The following is a 13856-nucleotide window of genomic DNA, read 5'->3' on the forward strand; positions in this document are numbered from 1 at the left end:
GAAGTCCTCTCCCTGTCACCTGGTGCCACTGCATGATGTTCACGAATGCAACTCGGATTTTAGCAGAGCTATCAGTGGTGAGAAAACACGAAGAATCAGAAAAACAACAGCTCTCCCTTCCTCAAAAGCCCGGAGGGGAGTCCAGTGAAGGGGAGTAGATTCGCTATCCCAGGAGTTTTAATACTGAGTCCTGAATCCTAGGCGCACAAAGCGGTGTGGAACTGGCCAGTCTGTGCTTCGCAGGACTGGATCCTACCTTCGTACCTGGGTGGTGGAGCTGCCCCTGCCAGCGGGGAGTGTCCCTCCCGGGGGGAATGCTTATCCATATGGAAAGGCTATAACCAAGGGAAAGAGAGCTTGAATGCCCCAGAGGAGAATTGTACCCATAATCGTTTCCTTCTGCTTTGTTTTCTTACGTATCGTAGGCTTGTCCTGAGTGATAGAATTTCCAAAGAAAATATTGACTACATATAGTAGTGCTTCCTCCTGAGACAAACTGCTTTCGTGTGTGTCTAGCAGGGGCCTGCGGGGCTGAGTGTTGGTGAAGACGGTGCCGCCTCCTCCTCCCCGTGGAAATCTGGTGCCACCCTGACAAAGCACATCAAGGTAAGTAAGCTGGGAAAAATGCCGCTTGAGTAGGCTGAAGCGGACTGGAAAGTTTAGAGACTTTCAACTCAGTTCAGTGGGGCACAGACTAAACCTACGCTTACTTGAGTTTTTTTAAATGCCCCCTTACAGAAGCGGGTTTATGATGAGAAACTAGGTATCTGAATTTTCTGCCATGTCTGTGTGTTGGGAGTCAGGAGCACTGTTTCCTCCTGTGTGCTGTCATCCAAAGCTGCAGAAATCAACCTGCAGGGTGGTGTATAGGTAACAAGATCTTCGATATTTCCCTAAAGAGCAAGCACAGTTGGGGTCCAAATATCTGCATGTAGAAAATGAATACAAAAGAGCAAGAGGCTCAACATCAACCAATAAAGCCACAGCAAATGTAGCAAGAAAAGTGCCGTGTTTACAAAGCATTGGATATTTGTATTTACATTCTCATCCTCTGCCTGCTTTGCTTAAATGCTTTCTGTTCCTCTGTCAGTTACTCTTTCAAAACTGTTGCTCTCAACCTATGTGATTTCATTTCCCAATAATTCCTTTGGCACATTTAAATTACAGCCATCATGCATTTATGATCATGAAACTCTCTTAACAGCATCTTAGAAGCTGTGCTATTCATAGCAGTTTCTGCCAACAGATTGGGACCTGGCTCCCGTCCTCACTGCTTGTCTCGGGGAATGGTAGGGCTGCTGTCCCTTGGCTGTGCAATACGATGTTGTGCTATTTGAGTTATTTCTTGTCTGTCTCTGAGCTTTTTCCTTTTCCCTTTGATGTGCTGGACAGGTCTCTTTCCAAGTGAGTGGCGGGAAGCCCATTGCAATTCTCCAGGTGAAGGTGGAAACTCAGCCCCACGTGGTGGACCAGACCTTCCGATTCTACCACCCAGAGCTGACCTTTCTGAAGAAGGCCATACGACTGCCCCCGTGGCACACTCTTCCGGGTAACTGTCTTCATTTCACCAAGGACCAGACCGAAAATACTGCATGGGACTGTGGGGTTTGGGGTCGTCTTTTACATGATAATAGAATAAACCTAATTAATAAACTTCCACCATTCATGCAGCTAATTTCAACACCAGTAGGCCTTCCCAAAGGTGCAGGTGGCATCTCGAAGAGCAAATTTGCGCCATCAAACTGTCTCTGCTTCCTTGTGTCTTCATGACCTGACCATCTATCATGTGACCTCCTTCTGGGTCCTCACATCGGGATTTATTATCTTATTGTTGAACTGGTGCCACCAGATAGTTGAGCCTAGCATAGGGGATTCTGGTTCATGGCTGGTTCTCCATGGCAGTGTGGTGATGTAGAGTAGTAAAAATAGAAAATAGTAGCAATAAACAGAGAAGATGCTAATGTTTTCTCATGTATTTCTCCTTCCTAGGTGCACCGGCAGGGATGCCAGGTGGGGAACCCGAGATGTATGTTCGCTGCAGTGACCCTAACGTCATTTGCGAAACCAAACATATGGTACCAGTCACAAAAGTCAAACTGATGTCTGAGTGTATCCTGCTGCTATGGTTTGTTTTAGTCAGCACAGAAATGCCTCCCATCAATGGTAGCATCTAGATTTATCAGTCTATAGTGATGAAATCCTGGCTTTTATTGAACTGAAATTGGCCTTTTTTTCCCAATTAAAATGAGCTGCATTGTTTTTGCAGTGGAAGCTTAAAGTTGCACCTTATCACATCATGCAGCAGCCTGTACTAGTTTGTTCTTTTGAGGAAATACGAAATGGTTCAAAATGCTGGTAAAAAGAAGCCTTTTATCAAGGTGCTACAAATATATTTTTCTGTCTAATTGAGAGTGTCTACAGCAGTTGGGAGGGAGTGAAATAGAATAATAATGTGTCCTCTGTAAATGAACAGTAAAGTTGCTGTCCAAAGCTAGGCCATTTTTTCTCTGCGTGATGCTACCAAGGTGAGAAAGGACATATCATAGCGGGAGAGCATAAGATATATGTGTGTATATGCGTGCTTTACCTTCTGATTGCCTCCTGATATTTCCCTGTAGCGCAAATATTTCAAGATCTGTTCTGGCCTGTTTCTCTCCTGGCTTGATGCAAAAGCACACTGAAAATTAGTACTGGTCTTTTTATTTACCTGGTTACTCTTTTGACCAAACCTGGAAAGTTCATGACTTAAGTCACTTTGTACTTCTTCCCAAGTGCAGCTTTTGTTTTGTAATTGCTAGCTAAGATTTAAGCTTCCTGGGCTTTTTTTTCAGCTGGTTGAGATTGAAATGAAAAATAAATTTGTGTATATAAATGTGGATGGTAATGAAGGGAACTTGCTAATTGGCATTGCAGAAATGCGTTAGTATGATAATTGGATTATGGCTTGTTAGAAAACTTGGGGAAATTTTGCCAAAATTTAATTACAGATGCAGACCTGGAATGTGATAGTCATTTGTATCCTCTTCTGTAATTAAAAATACTGGAAGAGTTCGTTCAAGCTGTATAATAACTTAATAAAATAGTTTAACTGGATCCTGAAGGCTGCTGCTTTCGTAAGTGGGATTTTGTTGTTGTTGTTTTAATGGGAAAGAAACCCTGGAGTCCTCATTAGCTGGTTTGATCTCTAGGTTAACTATTCTAATGATGCTCTGATTTCTGTACTCAGGGTCCTGGGGAACCACAGGACGTGTTCTTAAAAGTAGCTGGAGGACCAAGCCCGCAGATCAAGAAATTCTTTGTTGCTATTTATACGTAAGTAGGAGAATCCAGAAAGTAAAAAAGAAACAATTACCCAGAGAGCGTGACGGAGCAGAAAGGAGCATTCATGTGGAAGGTTTTGCTCACTGTTTTCCATACCTGACATATTTCTCTGACAAGCAGAAACCTGGACAGAAGGCTTCCTGAATTGCCTTGACATATCTGTTTGCAAGATCGGGCTTGGTATGGAAGAGTTGAAAAAAGCCTTAGATTTTTTCTTTTTCTCTAAATAAACTGCCTCCTGTGGCAAGCCCGTTTCCAGTATGCAAGCTAACTCATTAAAAGCCAGCTGGGTTATCCCTACGTCAGATGACAGCGTTAGGTTAGCTTTAGAAATTGGTTAGACTGAAACAAGATCTTTTACCCCGAGTTCAGCCTTCTGCTCCGGGCAGCCAAAGCTTGTATCCAAGCAAAGCGCTTTTATCTGTGGCGGTGTAGTTCTTGTGAAGGTGTGTTTAGCGCAGAAGCCTAAGTCCCTGTTTTGTGTTTCACTGACTCATTTTGAAAGCATCTTGCCAATGTCTCCTCTAAAAGCCATGATACGCATCTTTTTCGTTGCTCCAGGGATGCCTGGCTTGCTGCTCCCATCCAGATCTGGCAATTTTACCTTCACTCCCTGCAGCGTGTGGATGTTAGCTGCGTGACGGGGCAGCTGACCCGCCTCTCCTTGGTGCTCAGGGGCACCCAAGCGATCCGGAAGGTGAAGGCATATACCTCGCATCCCCACGAGCTGAAGGTAACCTCAGCCACTAAGCGGAGCCTATTTTCTTCTAATGCAGCTTTCCTTCCTCAGAACAAAGAGGAGCTTTTTGGTTGGAGGAATCTATGCATCAGGGTGAGCTAAAGGTTTGTGAAATCCTTCACAAATATAATTAGTAGCAGACTTTTGCTGACAATCCTAGTGGAAATAACCCCTCCGCAATGAAACATATCCCATTTGGAATTATGAACAATTTACTGCCATAAAGTGTTTGTGATAATTATCTTTTGATTAAAGCCGTCGTGTAGAATCATTGGTACAAAACCCCAGAGGGCAAATTATCTGCATTGAGACTATCTGAAGACTAATAATTTCTTTAGGATTCATTTAGTCATAAATGTAAATGCGAAGGCACGAAAACTCCATCGCTGTCCCATAAACAAAAGAAAAAGCCATATTGCCTAACTCTTTCCTCCTGAAAACTGAACAAGGAGATGAATCCCATAGAGCTGAGAAGGAGTTTATTTACCACAAGCGTTTGCTTTCTTTTCACTTAAAGGAATGATTCAACAGCTTGCTGTTAAGGAGGGGCGCAGTACTGCCAACAGGCAGGTATCGCGAAAGTGAGTTTTCAGGCTGCCTTTTGGCCCGCTGCTCTAGAGCTGCCTGCCTTTAGACCGACTTCTCTTGTTCTTGGGTGCTCTGAAGTGTCACCGCAAAATAGCATTCCTTTGACTCCATTTCTTCAGCTGTTCAGCCTCAGATGCTTGCAGCCTGGTTTCTGTACCTCTCGGCTCCTGCACAAGAGCCGAGGGGATGCGGAGCGCTTGCTAGGACCGAATCCAGCCCTGTGACGCTCAGGCTGGCCAACAAACCACGGAGGCCAACAGGGCTGAGGAGCCCTTTGGAAGAAACACGGGCCGTGCTGTCACAAGCAGAGCTGAGCGAAGGGAGGTTTCCTTGTGATGAATTGCATGGTCTTGGGTAGAGGCCTCTCGCCAAGCTGTGCAGCCTGCACAGGGCTCTGCCCTCAGGAAAGGGCTGGCAGCCTCCCGATTTTGGAGTGTGGATTCTGGGCTGAGATGAGGAAGCTCTGCTTGCTGGCAGCCGAGGAAAGCATCAGACCTGCCAGACAAGGCTCTGGTGCCTCTCTCGGGAGATTAAACCCTGCTCCTTGCTTGCCTTGCCATGCTGCATGGGTCTTTTATCTGGTTTAGAATCTGTTAGTAAGCTAAAGAGAGTCAGTTATTTTAATATTTCAAAGTCTTTTTACCGGCTCAAGTCGGAAGCTCCAGCAACACACATAACCTGTCTCTCCTTTGAGAGAGCCAGGCATGTTCTGCTGATGGATATTGTATTGCAGAGGAGTTTTTAAGCATCTGTAGGATTTTTACAAAGGCTGGTTTAAAAAAACCCACAAGAATACCCCAGTCACCCTTGGTAGGCTTTCACATGTGTACTTTCCTTCACTTTGAGTGAAGGAAACATCAGTAACGGCACAGTATATAACATCAAAAGAAAACAGGCTCAGGGACTCTCTATGCTCTATATTACATCTAACATATCACGTATGGCACTCTGATAGTAATACTTTTTGATCCTACAGCGAGCATTCAAAAGCAAGTAACAAGGGTTAACATTCCAAGTACAGAAAAATGGTCTAGCTGTTGCTAAATACACCTTTAGCATTCATTTGACTAAGCAAAGTTCAAATTAGAATTGGCACAGAGCTTCTTACATAAAGTTAGTCCCAGTTTATTAATGTAGGTGGTATTAAATATTTGTGTCATAGGTGCACATTTTCTAAGTTTAATCAGTGTCTAATTTATATTCCAACTTGATGTTGTGAAGGTGCAATAGACTTGCTCCCAGCTGTTGCTTGCCAAGGAACACCAGGTTGGTTTTTCTAGGGCGTTCCTAAGATGATCTGCATAAAAGTTTGTCTTCCTTTACTCTCCCACCATTTCTCAGGCAGTGGTTTCCCAAAGGTGGTGGGGATAGCTTTGAACGAAGCATCTCTGATACCATCTTTTCTTTGTCTAGACCATCCTCTTGTTTTCTTTTTTCTTTTTGTGGTTGTGATGCAGAACGTTTTGAACAGGCCTGTATCACACAGTGTGGCCGTCAGGGCTATGTTGTCAACACGATATTGCTTGAGGTTCTAATGTAACTTTTTGATCGTTTTTTGTTGTGAGTGACAGACAGACATACGTTGCCAGACGTTTGGCCTCTGCAGGTTGCTGCGATTCCATGGCATTTGTTTTCTGCAGGTGGATCCAGACGGTGTGTTTGTTCTCCCTCCAAATGGAGTACAGGACCTGTACGTTGGTGTGAGGCCTCAGAAAGCTGGCAGCAGATTTATCTACCTCAATCTGGTGGATGTGGAATACCACCAGCTGGTGTCCTCCTGGCTGGTCTGTGCGTCTTGCAGGCAGCCTCTGCTTTCTAAGGTACATTAGCTCTTACAGTGGGAAAATGCGATGGCTCGGGGCCCAGCTGGACTGGAAGCCTCAGTCCTGCCAGTAACCTGGAGCTGTCTGCCACTTGTAACTTTATTTACCTCTGTCTGGCTGGCACTTGCCACCCTGGCATCCGCTTTCCTCTTTCTCCCACTTGCGTGAGGAAGAGCACGTGCTGGGTGCTCTGCAGTTGGGAAGCATTTTTGACTTGTTACTGTCCTCCGGATGAGTGTTTGGTCACTTTGCAGACATTTCCATTATTCGCAACTGTCATGGTCAGGGATCGTGAAACCAATTTCTAAGAATTACTGTCAGATTAGAGATTAACTGTCCTCTCTGCGTTAATCTCCTAAAGCGCTATTACAGAGAGGAGCTCCAGAGCAATTGTCTTTACCTGCTGTGAATTTTGAACTTTGTGTTGCTGACCCTGGACAGCTGTTTTAGAAACACGGACCTTTGGTAAAACCAAAGGAAGCACTGCGATGAGGGTGGTTTTCTCTTTCTGCATGAATTCTACCCATTCTTCCTTTTACTATTTCTATCTCCCAATGTCAGGAAGGCACTGGAGCACACATTTAGCCCTCCAGTGTTTGAGTAATCTCGCTGAAGACCATAATGAAATGCCTTTCAGACTGTTTTGAAGGTAATTCCATGCTGAGGCATGTCAACTCTGAAGTATACCCAGTTGTGAAATTAAAGTTACAGCATGCTGATTTCTATTAGCACTGTGCTGGCTTAGGATTTTGCTCAAAGATAGAAAATTAGATTGCTCAGTTAATGTGTTCATTTAAAAAATGTTTTTCTGAAACACTCAATATTGGGGGAAGTTAAGTTCAGCATTTAAACTGATGCTACACTGCTCCTGATAAGTACCAGTCAATCTCCCAGGGGTGTGTTGTGTTATCTAAATTAGCACCATGGCTGTCCCCATGGAAATAATTTCATTAGTTGGAGAATTAGTTGGCCAGTCCCAGCTGCTCCCCTCGCCCTTTGTCATTCGGGCTCATAATTACTTCTGTGAACATGGAGGTGCAAACTGCAACTTGAGGGAGATGCTTTCCCTCCGAGGTTGCTTATTTTTACCCAATGGTAGAAGTAGCAAAGTGAAATATAGAGAAGGTGAGAGGAAGAGAGGAGAGGATAAGGCAACGTGCCCTCCCAAATGCCCCTATGCAGGGCGGCTCCCCGTGTCAGCAGCCTGGGCTGGATGAGAACACTACCCTGCAGCTGGGAGCTGATCCAAGTCGGGGTTGATACCCGAGGAGGTGCACGATGCGCTGGCTGAGGTCCCTGCGGATCTGTTTGTGTAAGGCTCGGCAGCCCCAGCTCCATCCTTAAATCCATAAGCAAACCTGCTGGGCTTGAGCAGCGCCGGCAACTGTCCTGGTCAATTCGTAACTCCTTGCAAGGGCACTGCAAAGCAGGCCAGGATCTCTGTGACTCGGTACTACTTTGTTTCGTGTCTGAGAATAAAAATTAATAGACAAGGGGATTCTCCTTATTTAGTTCCACGTGAGAGCCCACTTGTGTTTTCCTCCGCCCACAGTTTGTGCTGCTCTGGTAACGATGACCCTGCAACTTCTTGTGTTTAACCACACAGGCTTTCGAGATAACGCTCCCCGCAGGAGGAGGGAAAGGCTCCAACAAACGGATCACCTACACCAACCCGTATCCCTCCCGGAGGCTCTACTTCCTACACACCAACCGGCCTGACCTGCTGCAGTTCAAGGAGGATTCCTTTGAGGTACCCGGCCACACTGTGCTGCTGGTCAGGGACCCTGCTGCCCTGGCTTCCTAAAACGCCCGCGAGCTGCAGGCCTTCATCTGCGCTTGATGGCGCGATACTGCCAGAGCGAGGTGGCTCTCGGTGCAGGCAAGGCCACGTTTTGCTCGGAGGCTAGCGGTACACATTAATAAAGGAGGCAGAGAAATGCATTCTGTGGGAGCGAGCGCCCATTGCACGCAGCGGGAAAGCTTTTGGCCCCTTTAGAGAGAGGGTTTGCTCCGTGTGAACCCAGAGGCAGGCGGCTTGGCTGCACGGCCCCGGGTGACCGCACGCGCAGCAGGGCGGTGGGCTGGTCAGGCAGACTTCCCCAGCAGCCCTTTGCGTGCGTGCATTTGTGAGAGTCGCGTTGTCCTGGAAAGGACAGACGGTGAGGAGTCCGTACTCATCTCTTCTTCTGTCTGTTCTTGCAGATTGGTGGTGGAGAAGTGTACACCATTGGCTTGCGGTTTGCCCCGAGCCACAACACAGGTGAAGAGGAGATTTTGATTCATATCAATGATCGTGAAGACAAGAATGAAGAAACCTTCTGTGTGAAGGTTATCTACCAGTGAATCCCAGGCCAGGTGCCTGCTTCAGCAAAATGGCAAGTTGCTCCAGCATCTATCACAGCTTTCCTCTGACGGTGCTACCTCCTGAGAGACAGCCTGATTTCTGCAGATGCCTATACATCTCTCCCATCTATGCACTTGTTGTTTCTGAATCCTCCTTGACCCCGTTGTTTGCAAGCAGAGCATCTGCTGAGCACCTTTGAGCCCAGCCCTGCACAGTCAAAGGACGAGCTCTCTTGTTACTCCTCTGGCTGATCGCGCGAGGTCTTATTATCTTCCTGAAATCCTTGCACGTTGCCATGAACTCCACCGACGTACCACGGTTCTGTCTCTCTTCCTTCTACTCAAAATGGGAAGTATACCTGTATTTGTTACAGTGTGTCACAACCCCAGAAGAATGTCTATTTTTGTTATGTATTACTATGTTTTGCTGTGCTTGAATCTTTTTTAATTTAAAGATTTGGGAAATCTGAGTCCACAGGATATTTTTAAAAGGTATTTCATTTTCTACATTGAATTTTGTACAAAAAGAAGCAGTTTTCTAGACACTTTAATACTTTTTACTCATTCTAGGTCAATTAAAATTGTTGCACAGAATTGACAGAGTATTGTGGCATTTTCTGCTCCTGGAAGTCCAAACGCTTACGAGTCTGTGTGTGACTGCTGATGTGGGTGTTGAGCTGCCTCTGCCGTCAGTAACGCGTGCCGTCGGACCTCTTGCGGCTCGGAAGCACTCGGTGGCTCCTGGGCACTCGTCCCGAGCGCAGTTAACCTTAGACCAAAGTGACAGCGGGAGCCCTGGGGAAGGCGTAATGCGAGCGCCCCGGGGCCGGGCATGTGCGTACCCGCGTGGCACAGCGCCGCGCTCGGGAGCGGGAGCGTTTCCTGTGCCCTCGCTGCTCCGGCCTCCGCCGTCCGGCCGAGCCCTGGCAGCTGTAATGGCGCGCAGAGCGAGGCCCTCGGTCTCTGCAGTGAGAGCAGGTTCCCACCGCCGTCTCCCTTTGAAGCGATTTTCAGTGTCCGGAGTAGCGGGGCCTCAGCTGTGCTGCAGATGGTGGAGTGGCAGGAGCCAGACCTGCGAGATGAACCTTCTTGCCGCAGCCCGTAATCACCGCGCTGCCAAGGTGGGTCTCCATAGCAAACGGCAACGTGCTGTGGCGGTGCCGAAGCTGGCTTCAAAGCAAATCGCTCAGGCAGTGATTGAAGCTGGCCATGGCAGTGCAGAGCACTGTGGTGGCTAATTTGCCCTGCTGAGAAGTCTTTCAGACCTGAACGGTTTCTGCACAGCTGCTTCATTTTAATTATTTGGAGAGCAGCAGGTGTCCATGTCAGGTAACGACTCCCATGCCTGCGTAATGCTTCTGTGTTTTGTTCCTAACTGTACGGCCTTCAAAGCAATGCTTATGGGTATTGTAACGGCTCATTCTGTTCAAATTCAGGTGTTATCACCATTTTAAGAAAGATGTTGGTGAGCTGGAAAATGCAGCAATGTGACGGAAATGCTGCGAGAGCTGCAGCCGGTGCCTGGGATGAGCGGCGCGGCTGCGGGAGGGCGGTGCAGACCTCGGCACAGCGTACGCGGGCTCTGCTGCGAAGGCAGAAAGCACCGGCTTTAACTTAGCGCAGAAAAGCATGACAAGAATGTGCACGCCGCGGAGGAAGGTGAGTGCAAGCAAACTACAAATGCAGTAAGAATTTTTTTTTTTCCATTTTAATTTGGGTGATTTTTGCTCCAGAAACGGTGGAGGCTTTGCCTTTTCTGGATGACCTGGACTTCTGACTGAGCAATCTCGTGGGGAACTTCTTTTAGCCAAGGCCTGGCAGTGCTGCCATCAAAGAGCAGCTGTTGCCCCAGATGGAGGCCCTGAAATATGGGAAGCCTGATGAGAAGACACATATCTGCACAGTCAAGTTCTTAACCTGTTTTTTGCATCTTCAACCACGCTTATATAAGAAACTCTAGAAGCTGTGGCTAGACCTGTCTAGGACCGTTGTTAGAAGCTGCACAGGTACCATAATTCAGTCTCAGGTTGTTTGGGAAAGTTAATTGGGGACGAATGTCTCCTGATTGCCGGGAGACGCTGCAGCAGTGCTCGGAGCTGGCCGCGGCCGTGCTGGGTGTTTTGGGGCAGCCTGCTGGGAGCAGAAGGGCTGAGTTATCTCCGCGGTTTCCCGCTCATTCGGCAGTGCCCTGGCGAAGGCACTCCTGGCAAACTCCCTTTTAGAGCAAAGGCAACGGTTACCACTGCCCCTCCGGGGGTGGCAGGTATTGTGAATTCACCAGGTGGGTCAGTGTTTGATTGCAAGTTCAATACACCATCTCCCACTGATGCAAAAATTTGTAAGAGAAACCCAGCCTGCAGGCAAATGCTGAAAGTGCAGCGCATCTGCACACACAAGGGGAGCGGATGTGTGCAGAGCCGGGTGCAGAGTTCACTTTCAACACTGATATTTTGAACTCTTCTCAGCTGTATTTCAAGTAATGGAGATGATTAATGACTTAAACTGGCAAAAATATTGGCAGTGTTTACAGAAATGTATTTGCATTTTTAAGTCAGCTTTCGCTGTGGATTGCGATCTCTGCTGGGCAAGTGGAATTCAGGGGCAGCCTTGCTTCCAGGAGATTTTCCTGGTTCCCTGGAAACTTTTCCGTGCTGCAGGGTCTCAAGAGCTAAGAGCCTTCCCCCCCTCCCCTTCTTTGCTTCTGTTTTGGCACAGCATAAAAGGAGACTTGAATTGCTCTAGCTTGAGGCTAATTCTCCACAATAATAATTTGCATCTCTATTATACCATCCACCTGAGGAGCTGCGAAGATGCAGCCCAGTGTTTCGCCCTGGATTGCAAAGGAGCGTTGTTTTCTCGCAGTGTTTCTGGGAACTTCCCTCTCCCCTTTCCCAGCTCCCCAGCACTGCAAGCGCTCTGGGGCTGCGAGCTGCCCAAAGGCAGCCCGGGGAGGAAGGACAAAAAGCGTTGGAAAGAGCAGCGTTTGGGGCACGTACAGTGAATTCATGCCCCGAAGGGGGCAAAAGCCCCCAAGCGAAATACGTGTGTGGTCCGAAGCTTCGGCCCTGCCGAGGCTCAGCCGTGGGATGCCGCCACGGTGTCCTGGGCAGGACCAGGGGAAGGTGCAGGCGCTTCTCCTCGCTGCGTCCTCGAGGGCTTCCCCGCTTTCCTTCGCCCGCTGGTGTTCGGGCTGCTTGGCTTTTTACCGCAGCATTTGTAGCCGGGATCTCCAGTGAAGAGGAGGCATTTGCCATTTGCGTGGAGAGGTCGGGAAATAAATTTCAAATGCCCGTCACCCTGTCCGTGTTGGCTCGTGGCGGGCGCCTGCGTGCAGTCCCAGCACAAGCGCTGTGTCCCCGGGATGGCGGCTGGTCCGGCGGCGTGCCGGGAGGCGCAGCCGGTACCGATCCCCGCGCGCAGGAGAGGCGGCCGGGCGGGCGCTGAGCCGTGCGAGCCCGGCCCTTCCCTTTGCAGCTGGCTGCCACCGCAGGAGCATCTTGCGTCATACTGAGATGGATGAGTCTGGATGAATCCCGGTAATTACCGGAGAGTAATGTGCACACTGACACATCTGGGACTGAGGAATTATGGTCCTGTCCCAATATGTTTTAATCTTGTTTGTTAGATAATAAAATACTCCCACCATTCTTTACTAGTTTATACTACATTTATTTCTGTTAACTCGTGGTCATTAGTACCCAAAAACCATCAAGCACTACCTAATTTTCTGATCGCTCCATTTTCACTAATGGATTAGAAGGAAATAGCTGAAACGCATCCTGCTGATTGCGAGGCTGGCAGGATTTTAATTTATCGTCCCGTTTTTACAGCACTGACTCGCATTTGGCCTTGACATATAACTGTTGGAAATCCTCAGCAAGTTTTACTGAGGAGAAGATTCATTAGATGCACTGGGTGAAAGCAAAAGAGCAGGAGAGAAAAAAGGAGCGTAACTAAGGCAAAGATGGAAAGATTTTCTGCAGGAAAGGACAGGGACTCTGGGCTTCTGCCCTCACTCTCCTGCCTTCAACAGCTCGCACCAGCTCCTTACGCTGAAGTCCGTGGCGATGCCTCCGACGCGTTGTTCATTCAGCGTGTAAAACACTCCAGTCGCCCTCTGGAGAGTCTCTGCGTGGAGCATCCGCCACGCAAGATCCCAAAGCGCTCCGAAATGCTGATGCTGTATCTGGCTCAGCAGGTGAAAGGTGCAATACGGGGTGCTGCAGCTGTGGGCCCGGCAGGGCTGTCGTTCCTATGAAATCCGAGGCGCAAGTTCATGGGAGATGATTCATTGACTTCTAGTTTTAGGCGGTTGATGATTTATAGCAAAGGATCAATGATCTATTTTGTGCTTTGTTTCCTGGCGGTTATTTTGGAGTTTTTAGTGTCTGGAACACCTGCACAAGCTGTAAATTTAGGATAAGCATGTGCTTGCTTAATAGGTAGGCTTATGTTACTGCGTCGGTCTGCTTTTGAGTAGTTTGCCTGTTGCGTTTCTACCAACTGTTCATGAGTGGCCACTGATAAATCTCTGCTGCTTCTCTCTTGTGCCTGAGCTTATAGGGAAACGGCGAGCAGAACCAGCCGCATCTGTTCCCCCCACCTGCGCTTCGGCCGGCCCCGGGAAGCGGCCGCGGGGCGGCAGAGCCTCTCCGGGCAGGCGCCGCAGCAGCGCGTGCCGCTGGCATGGAGCCCCGGGCGCTCGCCTCTCCGAACACGCTGCGCCCAGCTCGCCTTCCCCGCGGAGCGCCCAGCGGCGCCCGTCGCAGGTGAGCACCGGCACCAGCCCCGAGCCCCTGCGCCACCGGCCCGGGGCTCTCGTCCCGAACGGCTGCGGGGAGCGACGGCCGCCCTCCTTGCCCCAGCAGCCCTCTGCCCGGGAGCGCCCCTCCTCGCGCGCGCCCAGGCGGCGGATCCCCGCGCCTTTTCCTTTGCCCGGCCGCTGCCGCTCGGAGGCAGCAGGCACCAGCCCCTGCAAAGAGCCGAAAGCCTGCCGCTGTCCTGGGAAGATTTATGTCCAAGCCAAAGCCATGTCGCTGCTC

At 48.8% G+C, this 13856-nt stretch overlaps 1 protein-coding gene across 4 annotated transcripts in view; it reads left to right on the forward strand.

The window, feature by feature from the left end:
• Nucleotides 1-9408, forward strand: part of NPHP4 (nephrocystin 4) — a 53697-nt gene extending 44289 nt beyond the window's left edge. Inside the window, exons 23-30 of one of the 4 annotated variants that reach the window (XM_067310967.1) lie at nt 517-606; nt 1393-1549; nt 1990-2075; nt 3227-3312; nt 3883-4054; nt 6289-6468; nt 8078-8221; nt 8674-9408. In XM_067310967.1, the coding sequence (XP_067167068.1) occupies nt 517-606; nt 1393-1549; nt 1990-2075; nt 3227-3312; nt 3883-4054; nt 6289-6468; nt 8078-8221; nt 8674-8814 (1056 nt within the window). In that variant the 3' untranslated portion in view covers nt 8815-9408. Of the gene's footprint in view, nt 1-516; nt 607-1392; nt 1550-1989; nt 2126-3226; nt 3313-3882; nt 4055-4111; nt 4165-6288; nt 6469-8077; nt 8222-8673 lie in introns of those variants that run through there. The other 3 variants (XM_067310968.1, XM_067310969.1, XR_010886371.1) reach the window with 3 other exon arrangements.
• The last annotated feature ends 4448 nt before the right edge of the window (nt 9409-13856 follow it).

The sequence above is a fragment of the Apteryx mantelli genome, chromosome 26 (genome assembly GCF_036417845.1).
Source record: "Apteryx mantelli isolate bAptMan1 chromosome 26, bAptMan1.hap1, whole genome shotgun sequence".
NCBI classification, from domain to species: domain Eukaryota; kingdom Metazoa; phylum Chordata; class Aves; order Apterygiformes; family Apterygidae; genus Apteryx; species Apteryx mantelli.